At 43.2% G+C, this 19271-nt stretch overlaps 2 protein-coding genes across 3 annotated transcripts; both read right to left on the bottom strand.

Moving 5' to 3' along the window:
* Positions 1–300: 300 nt before the first annotated feature.
* On the bottom strand, positions 301–7992 carry LOC139933185 (dehydrogenase/reductase SDR family member 13-like). The gene is made up of 6 exons (XM_071927228.2): positions 7672–7992; positions 6830–6948; positions 6152–6275; positions 5600–5772; positions 1189–1342; positions 301–732 (listed from the first exon to the last, which is right to left on the bottom strand). The coding sequence occupies exons 1-6, from the start codon at positions 7796–7798 to the stop codon at positions 476–478; spliced, it is 954 nt and encodes a 317-aa protein (XP_071783329.1). The 5' UTR covers positions 7799–7992; the 3' UTR covers positions 301–475.
* Positions 7993–9249: 1257 nt separating this feature from the next.
* Positions 9250–19017, bottom strand: LOC139933183 (dehydrogenase/reductase SDR family member 13-like). 2 transcript variants are annotated; one of them, XM_071927227.2, is made up of 6 exons: positions 18920–18923; positions 18735–18889; positions 14102–14220; positions 13319–13442; positions 11999–12325; positions 9250–11341 (listed from the first exon to the last, which is right to left on the bottom strand). In XM_071927227.2, exons 2-6 carry the CDS (start codon positions 18862–18864, stop codon positions 11079–11081), a joined length of 963 nt encoding a protein of 320 aa, XP_071783328.1. In that variant the 5' UTR covers positions 18865–18889; positions 18920–18923; the 3' UTR covers positions 9250–11078. The 2 variants fall into 2 exon arrangements, with proteins under 2 accessions (XP_071783328.1, XP_078145660.1); XM_078289534.1 differs by having other exon boundaries at positions 18735–19017.
* Positions 19018–19271: the final 254 nt, after the last annotated feature.

Here is a 19271-nt window from a genome sequence, read left to right as displayed (position 1 = left end):
GTTGACTATAATTATTTTGGATTCAGGTCAAAACTTTTTGTTTTTTTCTGCCACTGCTCTGCTGATAAAACTGTTTAATGCCGCCGCTCACACCTGCTGACAGGCTGTATGGTTTCGCTTGTTTATCAATCTACCATCGAGTGTTCCAGAAAGTACTTTGTGGTGCCACAACCTCAGTTACAGACAGACAGGACAGACAGACAGGACAGACAGGACAGACAGGACAGACAGGACAGACAGGACAGACAGACAGGACAGACAGGACAGGACATTCAAAGTAATGAGAAACAGAAGCCGGTGCTGATTGGAGGCTGGTGGACTTGCAGGCCAGTCATCACATTTTAATAGCACAGTAAATACGTTTTAACAGAAAGAGTTGCTCCTGCTCATGTCCATGGACTCACCGCCTGGGCAGCAGCAGCTCTGCTCCTGTTGTTTGAGCAGGAGTTTTAACCTCTTTTGTGTTTGTTCCTCCTTAAAGGCCGCACAGCCTCTCGCTGACGTCCCACAGCTTGCGGGCCACGGCGGCGTCCTTGGCCGCGGCGCCCACCTCCTGCTCGGCGCAGCAGGAGAAGTAGCGGCCGCTCAGCGGTTCGATGCCCTCCTGCAGGGCGCAGTGCAGCGTGGTCTGGGCCCCGGCCTCCGGGTCCAAGAACAGCAGCCGCGCCACGGGCTCGATGAAAACCTTCTGCCACAGGCTGACGTGGCGGGACAGCTCGGTACGCACGATGCCTGCGGGGCGGGGGGGGGGGGGGGGCGCGGGGGGTGAGGGGGCGAGACCCGGGGAGGGGACGACAGGGAGGGAGCAGAATGTGAGATACATCAATTCACAAACTGAAAGAAGCTGCATCTTCTCTCAGAGGGAAAGTTCCACAGCTTCCTCAACAAGCTGCTCTGGATACACACCAAGTTGACTTTCAGAGAAAATAGTAAATTATATTCAAAATGAGCAAAAATATGCATTAGCATTCCCCAACCCAAAATTCTTTTGAGGATTTTAATCTCAAAAGAATAACCCTAACCCTGCAAACTGAGAGGGACGGTGCTCTGCAGGGAAGAACCAAACTTTGGTCAGAAAACTAGGACAATAAGGCTCAGGCTGAAAATAACTTATCATTATTATCAATAACTGTCATGATGCTTCAACCATGTATGAATGTGTGTCCTCAGACACGTGGCGGGGCGTACCCGGGTGGACGCTGTAGCAGGTGACGGCGCTGCCCGCCAGCCGCTTGGCGAGCTCCTGGGTGAACAGCACGTTGCACAGCTTGCTGCTGCAGTACGCCTGGAAGAACTGCCAGCTGTACCGGCCGGTGCCCAGGTCTCTGTTCGCTGCCAGGGCCTGCGGATCAATCACGATGATCATGAGTCATGTATGTAGATCAGTTTGACACATGATGAGGTCATGGCTCAAAAAGTAAAGGAGTCTACAGCAACACAGCAGCTGCTGTAGATGGAGGATGTTGGATTTCTGTCTGACAGATTTAAAACCGAGGAAACCTGTCACATCATCAGGAAACAGTCCTGGGCTCGTTTCCATGGTGATCTCTGCTGCTCCTTCAGACACGGCAAAACGATGACAGATGTCAGGATGGCATAAAACTAATTTATCCATCAGATCATTAATTATGTAGAAATCATTTTCATAATTAAAACTCTTTAGGGGACTTCCGGTTTGATGAGGCAGTGAGCAGACGTGCGAGCAGGGGGCTCCGGTTAAACTTTTCATATACTTTCCAAATCTAACAAACTGTCAGCACTTTTTCGACCGATTCACATTTTTGCACTTTTATATAAGGGTGCTGCGGCGCAATGAGCAACTCAAAGCAGAAACAGCCGACAACAGCAACTCGAGCTTCGAGCATTTCGGCTAAGCTAGCTACCATGGGATGGCCCGCCGCATGGCCCGCCGCATGGCCCGCCGCATGGCCCGCCGCATGGCCCGCCGCATGGCCCGCCGCATGGCCCGCCGCATGGCCCGCCGCATGGCCCGCCGCATGGGCCGTCACCGCCTCGGCTGACAGCGGGAGCAACGCTGACCCGGTCACCAAGAACGACCCGGAGGCTCTACTCAGTAAACAGCGTGATAGCTTCAAAGCCGACATCGCTATCCTGATACAACAATCAACAGAATCCCTGAAGCTGTCGGTTGACTCACCGGGACAACAAGTGACATCATTTAACAACCGTCTCACTAAAACTGAAGTTTTGGTGGGTGGAAACTTTGAAAAAGTCACTGAGATGGAAGCCGTTGTTAAGTCTCTACAGTCTCAAACCACGGTAGGTACTCCTGGAACGGGTGGATGACCTCGAAAACAGGTCCAGGCGTTCTAATTTGAGGATAATTAACATACCCGAGGGAAGCGAGAAGGATCAGGACCCGACAAAGTTTGTGTCCGATTTGCTAATTGGGGTGACGGGTCCCAGTGTTTTCAACAACCCTCCGGAGATAGAGCGAGCCCACCGCTCCCTCGGTCCCATACCGGGAGATGTCGGCGCGAAACCGAGGGCTTTTATCGTCAAATTTCTAGTTCTAGTTCTTAGAAGAAGTTCTTTTAATACATAAAAAAATACAGTTTAGCCCGACTAATGTTATAGCTGACCCTCAGGGCCGTTTTGTGATAGTTTCAGGTTCCCTCAATAATGTTGCTGTTGTTCTTGTCAGTCTCTATGCACCCAACTGGGATGAAGAAGCATTCATTGGAATGGTAATCTCATTTTTACCTGATCTAAGCTCCCACCATTTAATTTTGGGTGGTGACCTTAACTGTGCAATGGACCCATTGTTAGACAAGTCTTGTCCAAAACGGGATTCCCCTTCTAAAATGGCCAAAGCAATTTCATCATTTATGAACCAAATAGGAAGTCGTTTTCTTTTTACTCTCAGGTCCATAAAACATTTTCAAGAATCGATTACTTTTTTATTGATAATTACTTTCTCTCTGCTGTCAATAGCACGTAATACTCAACTATAGTGATATCTGATCACGCTCCACTGTTACTTGACCTCTCGTTCATACTCGCCCCCCCTGGAGATTGAATTGCACACTGTTAAGTGATGATAGATTCTGTGAAATAATTTCCAAAGTGATTGATGATTTCCTTATAACTAATAACTCTGACCTCATATCCCCATCTCTACTTTGGGAGACATTAAAGGTGGTAGTCCGAAGAGAGATTATATCTTATTCTGCAAGGCAAAACAAATGAGAAAACAAAAACAGGAAAAGCTTATGGAAAGTATAACAGAATTGGACAGCAAGTTGTCAGTGTCTCCATCCCCTGAATTAGATAAAGAAAGGCAAAATCTTCAGATGAACTACAATTTACTCTCAACGCAAGAGACTGAAAAGTCACTTTTACGATCGCGCAGATTTCTTTATGAGCATGGTGAGAAGGCAGGACGTCTTTTGTCTAACCCTAACCCTTAAGAGCCAATCGGCATCCCAGCAAATTAAACAAATAAGGACCCCAGCATCCACTGAGACAGCAGAAGTGGTCTCTTTGGATGCGGAGAAAGCGTTCGATAGGGTGGAGTGGGGGTATTTGTTTGAGGTCCTTAAGAGGTTTTGCATTGGTTCCAAATTTATATCCTGGATAACACTTTTATAGTCTTCGCCTAAGGCTTCCGTAAGTACTAATGGGATGAAATCCCAATATTTCACACTTGGTAGAGGAACTCACCAGGGGTGCCCTTTGAGCTCGTTGTTATTTGCCGTGGCGATCGAACCTTTATCTATCGCGCTTAAATCTGCCAGTTTTAGTCAAGGAATTTTCAGATGTGGTTCGGATCTTTATACGTGGACAATTTATTATTGTTTATTTCTGACCCGATATCTACCATCCCCCAGACAATCGAATTGCTAAACAGATTTGGAACTTTTTCAGGTTATAAATTGAACTTTTCAAAGAGTGAATGCTTTCCTGTAAACAATCTAGCCCTTCAGATCCCTGATAAGTACTTCCCCTTTAAGATGTCTAGAAGCAATTTCAAGTATTTAGGTGTGAATATCTGTCGACAATTATTAGATCTTTACAAAAACAATTTCCCACCCTTAATTGACAAGCTTAAATTGGACCTGGAAAGGTGGAATAGTTTGCATATAACTATTGCTGGGAGGGTAAATTGCATTAAAATGAATGTGCTTCCACGCTTTTTGTATCTTTTCCAATGTCTGCCAGTCTTTTTACCCAAATCCTTTTTTCGTACAATAAATAAACTAATTTCCTCTTTTCTATGGAAAGGCAGGACCCCCAGGATCAGGAGAGAGTTTTTACAAAGGCATAGATCTGTAGGTGGATTGGCGCTTCCTAACCTAAGAAACTATTATTGGGCAGCCAGTATACACAAGATGACTCTCTGGATCCAGGAACCGACATTAAGTTGGTGTGAATTTGAAGCCAAATCCTGTCCTTCTACTTCGCTTTTGGCTTTGCTTTCATCTAAACTGCCCATTCGGCCAACCCAATTTTCATGTAATCCAATTGTTGTTTCCACTTTAAGAATCTGGTTTCAATTTAGACGTGCTTTTGGACTCCAGGGATTGTCTAACCACAGTCCCATTTGCAATAACCATCTCTTTGATATGGCCTTTTCTCTATGGCAGAGGTCAGGCCTTGTCAGGCTAAGGGACGTTTACATTGACAATGTCTTCTGTAGCTTCAGTGAACTGTGTGAAAAATTTAACCTCCCAAATTCTCATCTATTCCGATACTTCCAGGTCCGTAACTTTGTTAAACTAAATAACGCCTCCTTCCCCAATATTCCTCCTAACTCAGTAATTGACTCAATTTTGGACATTCCCACGAATCAGAAAGGCCTCATCTCAAAAATGTACACCTTAATCTCCCACCTCACAGAGGCCTCTCTCGATAAAATCAAAAAAGATTGGGAAGATGAACTTGGCAAAGTTATAGATGACAATGACTGGGATGGTGCATTGGTTCGAGTGAATGACAGTACGTCATGTTCCAGGCTCAATCTGATACAATTTAAGGTTGTCCATCGCATCTATTTTACCAACTCCAAAATATATTCCAGTGTCACAGGTACTTGTAATAGATGTCATATGTCACCAGCAAACATGACACACATGTTTTGGTCTTGTCCTCGTCTACAAGGTTACTGGACAGCTATTTTCAAACACCTTGCTGAGGCTTTAAACCTGGTGTTGACACCGTGTGCAGAAATGGTCATTTTTGGAGTATTACCAGGTAATTAGGAGGAAAACAAAGGACAGTATTGCCTTTGCATCCTTATTAGCACGTAGAAGAATGTTGTTGGAGTGGAAGTCACCATTTGCCCCCAAAGCATCTCTATGGCTCAAAGACCTCATGATGTTCTTAAACCTGGAGAAAATTAAGTAGAACCTGAGGGGGTCATCTGGAAATTTGAGTCTGTTTGGGGCCCTATGATTGACTACATAGTTAAATTAAACACTACAGGACAAATGAAGCACTCACCATTGATGCACACTCTGTCAATACATGTCAATACATTTCAAATCATTTACAGTGTTGTTGTTTTGCATGTTCTTTTGTTTTATCATTAATATCATTATTATCATCTTATCATTAACCACTATGTTAAGAAGCGAACCTCGAAGTCGATGCGTCCCCAGCGGTGGGCCATGGAGGACAGCGTGACGACTCGTCCTCCTCCTCCGTCCTGCAGCCGCTGCAGCAGCAGGTGGGTCAGCAGGAAGTGACCCAGGTGGTTCACGCCGAACTCCACGCCGAACCCGTCCTCCGTGCGCCCGTCCGCCACCAGACCTGCACATCGGGCAGAGACAAGCTGGTCGGTTTTAAAGATTACTTTTGGCGTTTCTGCTTTTCTCTATTATTAAAGCTGCACCCCCAGAACCATCTCAACCTTTAAGATGTTCTCCGTTCTCACGTTCCTGAGCAGTTTGTTCTCTCCAAGAAAACCTGGGAGGTTCTCCACAGGGACACAAGTATCAACTTGGTTTTCTTGGATTTCATGATTTCTGGGTAATGAGTCCTTCAAACTTCCAAACAGTCAAACAGGTTTGTCTTGCTGCCACAGTTTAAAGTTTCCCAGGACAGATTTACCTCGGCTTCTTTTAAAAAACACAAAAACAGAAATGCCAAAAACATCTTCATGACAACAGATGGATGTGTTTCGTCTCACCAGCGTTGTTGATGAGCAGATCCAGTCTGGACTCAGTTTTGAGGAAGTTCTCAGCGAAGGAGCGGACGGACTTCAGACTGCTGAGGTCCAGCTGCATGAAGACCACATCAGTGCTGCCAGTCACCTGAAACAGCAAACATCAGCCATGTTCATCAAGTCAGTGTAATATAATATAATATAATATAATATAATATAATATATCCAGTGAAATTAGAAGAGAGAATCAGAATCACCTTCATTCACCAGCTGTGTTACAGTATGAACTCAAGGAGTCTGACTTGTAGTTTGTTCATGGACAAATAGTGAGAATAAACTTTATTTAAATTGAACAACGTTCGGCACATAATGCTCTTCAGGATGAAAAGAGCAGCTTCTCCCTTCTGATGTTTATGACCTGCAAGCAGCTCAGCTACATAGGTGTGTGTTTCTTCTCTTCCTTAATAAACTTTATTTACACAGCACTTCAAAACAGAAGTTACAAAGTGCTTAACAATCAGGCAGAAAAAAGAAACCGCAAAATAAAAAAATAAAAAAATAAATAAATAAAAAAATACACTAAAAATAAACTAATAACAAACTTTTAAATAAAGTTCAGAATAAAACATGCAGGTCTGTTGTTCCTGGTTTCATCACTGGGGATGAAAATGAGCAGAAGCAGCGCAGAGTTTCTTCTTCTACCTGTTTTATCTCGCTGATCGCCGCCTCGGCCTTGTCCTGGCTGCGGCAGGCCAGGATCACCCGGGCGCCCCGCCTGGCCAGGTGGCGAGCCGTGGCTTTACCGATGCCGCTGTTCCCTCCTGCAGAGCGCAGCGTCAGCACACACACACACACACACACACACACCCTAAATGTAAAGGTAATCACCGTATCGTCGTATGGCCCTTTGAGCGCGTTCTCACATCAAATTCGTACTTATAGTTATGAAAAGTGATGCACTGTGATGTCACTGTGTGATGATGTCACTGTGTGATGTTCTGCAAATCGAGTGAAGCAGGAGGCGGAGCCATGTGACTGAACAGGAAGTGGTTTCAGACTGAAGGCTTTACAGGAAAATCAACTTTAAATTCTTCTCGATATTTTAGGTTTAAAAGCAGAAAATCTCTTCAATCAGTTAAAACACAGTCTGACAATATTAAACACAAACATGAAGGATTTCATTATGAAGCACTTTGTCATATTGAAGATATCAAGTCATATTGAAGACAAACAATGAGTGAAAAACTGCATCAGCATTCTGTCACATGATGCTGTTCTTTAAGTTAAAGGTTCAAGAAACTTGATAACATGAGAAATGAGAGAAATACAGACAGATAGATAGAGAGATAGATAGAGAGATAGATAGACAGATAGATAGAGAGATAGATAGAGAGATAGATAGATAGATAGAGAGAGAGAGAGAGAGAGAGAGAGAGAGAGAGAGAGAGAGAGAGAGATAGATAGATAGATAGATAGATAGATAGATAGATAGATAGATAGATAGATAGATAGATAGATAGATAGATAGATAGATAGATCTCTACCTGTCACTATCACTGTCTTCCCAGCCATCACTGCGGTTCCGGTGCACTTGGATCTTCTGAACAGAGTCTGGATGAGGAGGATGTATCCTCCGAACAGCAGGCCGGTCAGGACCAGCAGGGGGAACATGGTGGTTCTAGACGGTTCTAGACGGTTCTAGATGGTTCCAGATGGTTCCAGATGGTTCCAGATGGTTCTGTCTGCTGAGACTGACTGGCTGTGAACTCTCTGCTCTCTCATATATAAGCAGGTGAAAGAATCCACCTGGACCGGCTGAACCTGTTCTGTCCGGACTGAAATCACCAGCTGAGCCCGGCTCCGCTCCCGTCCGACCGGTTCGGCCTCATGACATCATCATGCTCAGCTCTGATGTCTGAATGAAGCTCCATGCTGCTGTTTGACCTTTCACCCAGTCCTGCACCTCAGGGAGAAACCCTGTCAAGTCACACAGAGTTAGACACCGGACAACTTCCTGTCAACACCTTCAAAATAAAACCCTTTCTGAGAAATGTGCTGCAACTGTTTCAACAGCACAAGAAGTCATGAAGAAAACACAAAACTTAAACCAGACGGACTTCAGGTTAACATTTTCAGAATAAAAGCCTTACTGACAAACTCGCTGAAACTGTTCTGACAGCATAAAAATTAATGAAAAATACTCAAACAGAAAAAACAACTTGGAAGTTAAACAGTCAGACTTCAGGCCAGAATATTCAAAATAAAAGCCTTATTTATAAATGTGTTGCCACTGTCTTTGAGTAATATTAAGGACTAAAATGGCCTTTATTTTCATTCATTTTTTGTTTGTTTTGTTCCCTAATTTTGATACAATTCTTAATTTTTTTGTTTATTTCAAAAGAGAGTGAGTGAAGCGACAGCCTGCCAGTAACAGCTCAGCATGTTGTACTGAAGGTCAAAAAGACTGAAGAGGAAAAGAAAACATTTTTTTGATGCTTGGACTTTTATTTTAAGTAGAATCCCAGATCCATCATGTGGCATCAGAAAGGATCACAGCTCTAAAATGGTCGACATGTTAGAAGAGTTTCAATCCAAAATGAGAAATTTATTTGAAAAAAGTGACGCATCAAACAATATTTTACAGGAGAGAAGCAAACCTTTGTGTTTGTGTTTGTCTTTAACAAAAAAACTTTTGTAGACCGGATTCTCTAGACTTATATGGAACTATCAACTTCAGGTAATGATTTATTTTTTCAATATGGATATATTTGGAAACAAACTCTTCACTTGATCATTCTGTGAAAGTTTCACATTTCTTAATACATTTAGCAGAATGGGAGTAGCAGTGAGTTTTTCTAATATTCTGACATTAAAAACTATCAGAAAATACACAAATTATTGCTGCTGCATGTGTCAGCAGGCTCAGGCTCACGTCTTCACAGTGTTGAATGAGTGTAAATACACTGACAGTCATGTCAGTCAGCATCAGAGAGGAGAAAATAGAGAAAACACAAAAGGTATGAAACATCTTTGGTAAACTGATTTATAGATCTATAAACGGAGCATCATGTTTATTCCATATTACGGCTGGTGGGTGAAAATTAGAGACGGGACACGAAGTCTGAATTCTGTTTATTTCTGAGACTCAAATCTTTCTAGCGATGCCATTGGCTGCTAGAATGTAAACAACAATTTAAAAATGTCATTACAAAGTGACAATAATATAATTTGGATGGAGAGCTTGTGAAACTGTGATGGTCAAGAGTCTCATTAGTGATTACTACAGCAGAATAACATGGAGCTGATATCACCATTCATGTTCCTGACAACATACAGACTGACATGTTCTGTATTGAGATATATTGAGTTTAGATATATTGTCCCATCCCTACACATGACTGTAAACCTCAATGTTAAACAAATGAAAAGCACATAGCTTGAGTAGACATGGCTTCTATTTCTTATATTTCTGTACAGATGTCAGAGGTTTGCATAAGGAAGCATAAAGACTTGAAGTTGAGTCCAGTCAGACTAGAGCTGTTTACATTACGTTACTTTACGTCTTTTACATCACACTGTTGTCCAAAGCGACTTACAATAAGAACATTTTGTCAGCAGCAGTCACACCGACCGTACATCACAGTCTTCATCAGCTAAGCCTCCAACAGGGATAAATGGCTCCGTCTAAATGCAGCTGCTGTATGAAAATGTCTTTCTACTGGAACTGAACAGAAGACTCATACAGATTTCACCTGGATTCATAGCCAAAGAAATGTCATGAAAAAAGAGGCTAGTCTCCTGAAATGTGGTGAAATGAGCACAATGTCTTAAAGGATAAGTCTGGTGTTTTTTAATGCATTTCTTACCGTCAACAAATCCTATGAAAATAACAAAATCAGCAATGAATTTGTTTTGCTAACAAGTCTGGTCCATGTAGCCGGTGCCCAGTGCAGCCTCATGTCCCAGCAGCCAGAGAACTGCATTGTATTAAAAACTATTAAAACCCGTCACAGAGCCATGCTGCTGCTCTGCAGCATATTTCATCATCACGATGCACCGGGCCGGACGACTTTTTCCTCAAACGACTTAAAGAGTAACTAAACCCCACCTAAATCTGTGGTGAAGCCTGACACCTAATGGTGAAAAGTAGGGTACTGAACTAGTCATCTGCTATTGGCTGGTCTCTGTGCCCTGTGATGTCACGCTCTATAGAGTACAACAGGTGGTGACATCACCTGGCACAAAGACCAGCCAATAGGAGAAGGCCAGTTCAGTACCTTACTTTTTTGGGGTTTAGTTACTCTTTAATAAGCCGACTGTAAACACGTTTTCCATCTCGGGAAAGTAGTTCCGTAGCACAGAAAATAGTCCCCGGCGTAATGAAGAATTTGTTCCCATTTGAATTTGATTTGGTAATAACTACAACAGTCTGACTTTTCATGGTAATAGTTAGCAATTTTTAAAATGTAAACTATGTCTTTGTGAGCTGTATTTAAAGGTTTTATCTTACAATTGGAACCAATGACTTCCGGGTTGACGGCTAAAAACGGAACGTGGGAAGTGGGAAAGTAACGGGAGGAGAGCAAACGCATTGCTGATTTTATTTTCATAGGATTTGTTGACGATAAGGAATGCATTTAAAAACACCAGCCTTATCCTTTAAAGTCCAAATAACTCAGTCTATGAAAAGAGAGAGAAGTGTGTTTCCCAGCAGGAGAGGACGAGCTGGAGGAGACCGGACGAGGTCAAAGTGTCCAGTCCAGCTCCTGCTGTTGGAACATGATCCTTTACTGGAGGAGGAACATGGTCTGAACTGTGTTCCTGCCTGCAACATGGAGGCTGGCTGTCAGTTTGTGAGTGTGTGCTCATTTCACAAAACTTTCTGAGACTGTTGGAAACACAGTGTAGTTTGCAGCGTCAATCTGGGATTTGAAACATCAGGTTTAGTGTTTCAGGAAAGGCCACAGAAACTCTCGCTGAGCTCCCAGAGCTTCTTGGCCGCGGCGGCGTCTCTGGCCTTCGACTCGATGTTCATTAGCGGCGCGCAGGAGGCGAAGTAGCGGCCGCTGAGGTGCTCGATACCGCGCTCCAGGGCGCAGTGCAGCGTGGTCTGAGCGCCGGACACGGAGTCCACGAAGAAGAGCCAGATCACGGGCGTCAGGAAGAGCTTCCACCAGAAGCCGGTGTAGCGACCGATCTCCGTCTTGATGGCTCCTGGTCAGAGAAGAGACTTTAGAATATAATCGACACCGTCTGGAAGAAGTTCAACTACCATTACTGTTCCTATTACTTCTACTACTACAGAAGCAGAAGAACTAAAGAGGTGTGTGTGTGTGTGTGTGTGTGTTTGTATGAGTGTAACCCTTCCCATCCACACTACATTCCAAACACGACAGCTCATTTCACTAATTAAACCAGAGAGGAGGAAGTAATTAGTGAAACAAGCTACTGCACTGATTAACTGGAATGAAAACTGCAAATGTAAAAGTAGTGGCTCCCGGTGTAAACAACATAATGGTTTAGGGGTTTTGATGCTGACATCTGAAAATACTGGAAATGCCTTTTTTCATCTAAGTTCTGCATCAGCAAAACAGCAGAATAATATTCCCCATCTTGTATTCTGGACCTTTTTAAAGGACACATGTACCATCTTCTTTTAAACTTTTTCTTTTAGCTGTGATTGAGAAAGTATAAAAGCCAGTTTGAAATCCCCCTCAGGGTGACTGGCTCCAGACTGGTGGCTCTGCTGCCCCCTTGTGGATAAATAACATCAGACAAGCTCCAGGAAGCATGAGAGCTCGGTCTGTCGCCAACTTGCATTACTGTAGTCATGCCTTGCATTAAGTAACGACCCGGCGTCAGACTACTGACCCGGATGCAGGCTGTAGCAGGTCACCTCGGACCCCTGCAGCCTCTTGGCGAGCTCGTAGGTGAAGAGGACGTTACACAACTTGCTGTGGCAGTATTTCTGGAAAAGCTGCCAGTCGCTGTTTCCCAGCGCCAGATCTCTGTGAGCCGCCAGGTGGCCGAAATCCACCTTCCCGATCTCGTAGGCTTTGGAAGCCACGGTCACCACCCGGCTCGGCCCGCTCGCCTTCAGACGGTCCAGAAGCAGAAGGGTTAACAGGAAGTGTCCCAGGTGGTTGACGCCAAAGATCATCCCGAAGCCGTCCGCCGTTGTGCCGCCGCTCATCAGCCCTGTAATCAGAACCAGACTCACTTTCAACAACAAGAACAATAAACGTACCGGCAACTGGCTGCATTTGTGCAGAGACATTTTGACGACAGACCTCACATACCATGAGACTGAAGAATGTACCATGAGATAGAAGAACGTACCATGAGACAGAAGAACGTACCATGAGACAGAAGAATGTACCATGAGATAGAAGAACGTACCATGAGACAGAAGAACGTACCATGAGACAGAAGAACGTACCATGAGATAGAACGTACCATGAGACAGAAGAACGTACCATGAGATAGAAGAACGTACCATGAGACAAAAGAACGTACCATGAGACAGAAGAACGTACCATGAGACAGAAGAACGTACCATGAGACAGAAGAACGTACCATGAGACAGAAGAACGTACCATGAGATAGAAGAACGTACCATGAGACAGAAGAACGTACCATGAGATAGAAGAACGTACCATGAGACAGAAGAACGTACCATGAGACAGAAGAACGTACCATGAGATAGAAGAACGTACCATGAGATAGAAGAACGTACCATGAGATAGAAGAACGTACCATGAGACAGAAGAACGTACCATGAGACAGAAGAACGTACCATGAGATAGAAGAACGTACCATGAGACAGAAGAACGTACCATGAGATAGAAGAACGTACCATGAGACAGAAGAACGTACCATGAGACAGAAGAACGTACCATGAGATAGAAGAACGTACCATGAGATAGAAGAACGTACCATGAGACAGAAGAACGTACCATGAGATAGAAGAACGTACCATGAGACAGAAGAACGTACCATGAGATAGAAGAACGTACCATGAGACAGAAGAACGTACCATGAGATAGAAGACAGACTCTGCACTACAGTGAGCAAAAACTTAATTCACACCCACAGCTGTGAGGATTAGGAAACAACGGGAAACAGTGGGAAACAACGGGAAACAACGGGAAACAACGGGAAACAACGGGAAACAGAGGAATCAGGGCTGACCAGCGTTGTTGATGAGAAGATCCAGTCTGGACTCGGACTGGAGGAAACTCTCAGCGAAGGACCGGACCGACTGCAGACTGGCCAGGTCCAACTGCATGAAAAGAACCTCGCTGTTCCCCGTCTCCTGCGGGGAGGGGGGTATTTTCCATTTATTTTACAGAATGTAGCTGGAGGAAGAGTCTTGGTTTGTCTGTTGGCTTGACTGGGATGTGATTGACAGGAGGCGGGGCCTAACTTAACCGCAAACAACGTTAGCTATTGGTTGAAAGCGGTGTCAGTGTTCTGATGCAGATTGTCGGCTTCTCAGTGATGGATTACCTTTACTGACTAAATTAGAGTCTCCAGCTTTCTCTGCTGTTTGGAAATGAATGAGAGTAAATGAGCCTGAGAGGTTTTGAGAAACTGATTTATCATATCTTCAGTCATGGTGCAGCATGTAAAAACTGTCAGAATTAATATTACAGTGATGGAAAATGTAAAAACAGAGCAAAACTCAAATCAGGCTGGAATTGCCTTTAAGGTCAAAGGTCATGACTGGGGTTTAGATTTCACATCAGCAAAAATTATACCCATGAACTAGAAAAGCTGCATTACTGGAGAAAATGTGTGGGCTAGCAACTGAGACAATTGAGACAATAATAATAAAATAAAAATAACTAATAATTATGACTGATAATCAGGACGACAATATACTGCAAAATAAACATTGAGGTTTTAACCCTAATTGTGCAGAGTAGAAGTGAAGTTGTTGGTGAATGTGAGACGGAAACTCTTCTTCTTTACCTTTATGATCTCCTGGACGGCGACCTCTGCCCTCCGCCGGTCCCGGCAGGCCAGGATCACCCTGGCCCCCCGCCGGGCCAGGTCCAGCGCCGTGGTTTTACCGATGCCGGTGTTCGCACCTGCACACACCATGGAGAATATTAACCATACGATATGATACGATATATGATATGATATTATACGATACGATACGTGATATATCATACGATGCGATACACTTTATTAATCCCCAAGAGGGAAACTGGATTGTCACCATACATAAAAATACATATACAACAATGCAAAAATACAATAAATATTTTGATTTCTGAGTTTGTTTTCTTCTTGGTTCAGATTTGTTTTGACTCTTTCAGAACCTTTTTCTTCCTTTTTCTTTTCTCTCTCATCGTGTCATTCTCCAGCTCCAGCTTTTCTGCTGTTTTGGTTTAGATTCTTGTTTTTACTTTCTTCCTTTACATTCTTGGTTTAATCGATGTGACTTTGGGGAAAGAAACCCCGACTGGGCAGGAGAACCAGAAGCATCGCTCAGGGATGAGGGAAAATATCCCTGCTGAACGGGAACATGTCTGTTGCTTTGAATCCTGAGATGAAGTTCCTCTGTGTCACTGCTGACATGCATGCTTCCTTCACAAGTCCTGGAACGTCTTATATTGCAGAATATGTCACATGTTGCAGTTTGAGGGTTTGTACGCATCCATCCATCCGTCCATCCATCCGTCCATCCATCCGTCCGTCCATCCGTCCGTCCATCCATCCGTCCATCCATCCGTCCATCCATCCGTCCATCCATCCATGGCTGTAGTGTAGCAGGTCCTCAGCTGATGGTGTTGTCAACACAGAACTGCTGTCAAAGCCTTCAGCAGAATTTCAAGTATCAGCAGAACTGAGTGAACAGTGGAGCAGTTTGTGTGACGGGACACTACAAAGAGCCACCGGTTGGTCCACCAATGGATCAACCGGTGGATCCACCGGTGGATCCACCGGTGGATCCATTGGTGGATCCACCGGTGGATCCAAATCCAAAAGTGTCTCCTGAACAGCAGCAGAGGAAGCTGGACTCAGCAACATTAGATCTTTTCCTCTCTCGTTCCTTTGGTTTCCTTTGGTATAAAGCATCAGGTCAGCTTTACTGACCTCACCACACAGGAATTCTGGGTAATGAAGTCCTTCAAATTCATTCAATTCTGCTGTTTGGAGCCGCCATGTTGCATAGTGCAGCTTATATGGAGAAAATTAAACACAAAACCCTACATAATATAAAATCTACAAATTCCAGAAAACTTTAAAAATATGTTGAATTTTTAAATAGTGACTAATTTGTGCTTTTACTAATGTTAGATTTGCATTAGTGTGTGTTGCGTCTACAATACCGGTTGTTCACTGATGTCACTTTAAATTTCTAATGCTGCGTTCAGGTTGTATCAGATTTACTGTAAATATGAGCTGCTGCCTGGGAAAAACATTCACTTCTGCCCCCTAGTGGTGGTCAGAAGCAGAACAAGTGGTTTCAGGGTCTGAACACTTCAACATGGCAGCGGGTTCTCAGATGTCGGCAGTCCAAGATCAAAGTGATCTGTTATATTCACACTAGTGTGATCAAATATTCTGATGTAAAAGTAGTGAAGACTGCTACGGTTTGTTAATGGATGATTTTAAATTGATCACTTAATCAATGTGGGGTCTGGGGACCACCAAGGGTCCTTGAGGGGGTTCCAGGGGGTCCCCAGAAAATGTATGAAGTTATTTCATTTATACAAAGTTAACACAGTTAGAGAATGTAGAAGAATGATGTTCTGATCAGTTTCTCTGTTATCTCTCTATGCAACACAGACAGTCAGGGAGTTCTGGACAAAATCATCTGACAATAAAATATTCTCAGATTTGGGTCAGAGAGACAAAATCTCATCAAATGGGGTCTGTGGCTCTAATGTGGACTAGATCAGGGTCCTTGATATGGAAAAGGTTGAGAATCACTGACTTAATGACTTCAACTGATAACGTAAATTTAGACAAACTCACCTGCAAAACATCTTGTGGAAATTTACCATTTCCAGCATTACAGTTTTTTACGATCGCTAGCAAGCGTTTTTCAATACTTATAATACTTTTTCTAAACTCTTCACACACCAACTCACCTACAACACACAGTTGGCAAAACAGTTAATTTTATGCTCAAAATCACATATTGTAAACTAAACACCAACACTAATTTTCAAAATGCAAGAATACTTTGTCAAAATACACTAACTCTACCAAAACACTGCAAACATGTCTCAAAATCAAATAATTCTTTCAAAACTCTAGCACATGTTTTCTTCCAACAGGAACATTTAGTCAATCACAGCACAATGACATACAACATACTAACAGCAGATGGTATTACAGAAAATGCATTACTTTACATGTGTCAGTTCTACCCTTATACAATAGACAGTATATTGATAATCAATTGTTTTTCGCACTGCAGTTTCTTTTGAAGTCACTCTACATTTTTCTTTTGTTGAGTGTAGTAAATGTTTTGCAAACATTCTATATCAGAAGTGAATGACTCATCCTTACTTTATAGAATGTACAGTATATGAAAAAGGAATAAGTGACAGAATTGCTGCAGTAAAGGCTTTATTTGCTATAGGAAATTACTGCAAGAGATCAACAAAAATCTGCAGTATAGCTGCTGGTTACAGTGGTGTAAAAATAAAATATACAAACAGAAAAAGGCACAGAAGAAAAAAAAAGAAAAATACACAGTCCTTTTCTAATCTACCCGGTCTTCTGCATTTGGCCACATGTTCTCGTCCACATCACTCCTTATATTTTCTCTGGCTATGCACCTTGGGAAGTATCTTTTGGCGTGCCTTATCCACCCCTGGCAGTGTTCAGCTGTGATTGGTCTATTTGCATAACTTCAATCAGCTGTTTCTCACTAGCAATAAAAATGTACATGTTCCAATGTACAATGTGAACTGCTGTTCACTTCAACTTTAGCCTATAAGTTTGGAAGTTTAGAACATGAGGTTATCTGTTCTGACATACAGTGTGAAAGCATTTGTAAATTTGGCAGTAAAAATCCATAGTTTTGGTCTTGGTTGAGCTTGTGTGTAAAAGAAATTCAAGAGTTTTTAAAATGTGTTCAGTGAATGCATTTTGTGTCAAAGGAACAAGAAATGTGTTAATGGTATGGCCCGCAACAGACCGATGTTGTGCTAACTGTGTTAAGAGTTATGAAAATGTGACTACAGAACTGATAAAAGGTTGCTAGCAATTGTAAAAAACTGTAAGTCCTACAGTGCTGAGAAGTGTGATACTTTAAGAAAACGTGACATAAATCAGGTCAAGTGGTCCTGCTGGCTCCGTGGGACCGGGCCGGTCCTGAGTCACGAGCATCCTGACCCAACAGTCTGCAGGCTTCCATCCACCCAAACACCGACTGGGATGGTTGGCTGACTTTTTTTCCTAACAAGGTTTTCCTGGAGGTTTTTCCTTGTCTGCTCCGAGCCTGCGGCTGGTGGATCCGGTCGGTCAGGATCAGCAGAGCAGGCTGTTTGTCTTGATAAGATCTGCTTCTGTTTATCTTGCTCTGCTGTCTGTTCTATATCATTCTGTTCTATGTCTGATTGTTGATCAGTCGGATCTAGTTCGGCTCACTCTCTGTTCGGTGCTTTGAGACAGACTGACGGAGACTGAGAAATAAAACCTGAACCTGAACAGCAGCTGGCTTCACTGACTGGTTCCTCCTGGTTTGTTAATCAGTGAAATCAGCAGCTGCAGCGTTTGGTTGGACTGAAAGTAACAAAGTCCAGTTCCTCAACTACTGGACTTCAGTCCAGTTCTGAGGTTCTGGATCTTTACTGAGTTTTCATTCTTCAGACTTTCTTCTTCTCCTCTACATTTATCTGCTGAGTCTCTAGTTACTTTGCAGAATAAGGTTTTACATCAAAACATACGATGAGCTCATAAAACATGTTGCATTGTTAGAGTTTAAACTCCAACAGTATCTGCAGCAGTTAGACGACAACATTAAAATACTTCTGACAGGTTCATGCTTCAATAATTTAACTCTCTGACAGAATGACGACTTTTACTTTTCATACTTCAGAACATTTTACTGATAATACTTCTAGACTTTTACTGAAGGAAACTTTTGAAAGCAGAACTTTTACTTTTAATGAAGCAGCCTGTTTTTCTGTTATGGTTTTAATACTTTACTGAAGGATTGGAGGACTGCAGCAGATCAGACAGACAGATCAGGACTGCAGGCTGGAGTTCACATCCGTGAAAACCAAGTGAAGTTCCTTTCTTTTGAGGTTTTTTTTTTTTGTGATCATTTTGTTTTTACATTTTAGTATAAAACAGGGATTTGGTCTTAATTTTATTTAGCAACAGAGAGAAGAAAAAGAAAACGACTTTCACATCCTGCCAATAAATATCAGCTCAGATGATCTTTAGATCAGATAAGGAAAAAAAGAAATAGAAAAGAGAGGAAGCAGGCTGCTCCCCTGCGCCTCTGTTGAGGTTTTTGACAAACTGCACTTAACATATTTTTGTGATGAATGTATTTATGTGAAGCTCAGACCGCAGACTGCGCGGGTTTTACCTTCCAGCTCATCTTAAAAGACTTCAGCTCTGAACTCACCGGTGACGACGGCGGTCTTCCCGCGCAGCCTCGCGGCGCTTCGACACCTGGGCAGCCTGAGGAAGGTCAGGTGGAGCAGGAAGTACCCGCCGAGCAGCAGCGCGGGGGCGAGCAGGAGGACCGGCAGCATGATACACAAAACCACCTGGAACCACCTGGGATCACCTGAAACCACCTGAACCCACTGGAACCACCTGGAACCACCTGGAACCACAAGAAACTACAAGAGAGGGAGCTGCTGTCCGACTGCAGCGCGACGTGTGAGCTGCCGTGTGTGTGTGTGAGTGTGTGTGAGTGTGTGAGTGAGTGTGTGTACTTTGATGCAGTTATGTAACTCTTATCGCATGTTGCAGCAGCTCCACACCTCCACACCCTTTTCTCTTTGAGTTTAAAGTTGCGACACTTTTCTTTTCCTCTCAGCAGAATATTCCTGAAGTTTGACTCGAGTTTAAAAGTTGATTTAAAGTCAGAATGAGACAGAAAATAGGATTTTTTTGTCACTTTTAGGGGGAAAAAGAAAATTAGAAGAGATTAGAT

Source organism: Centroberyx gerrardi, chromosome 17 (genome assembly GCF_048128805.1).
Source record: "Centroberyx gerrardi isolate f3 chromosome 17, fCenGer3.hap1.cur.20231027, whole genome shotgun sequence".
Lineage (NCBI taxonomy): Eukaryota > Metazoa > Chordata > Actinopteri > Beryciformes > Berycidae > Centroberyx > Centroberyx gerrardi.
The sequence above is the reverse complement of the archived record's forward strand: the minus strand, read 5'-3'. Positions and strand labels throughout refer to the sequence as shown.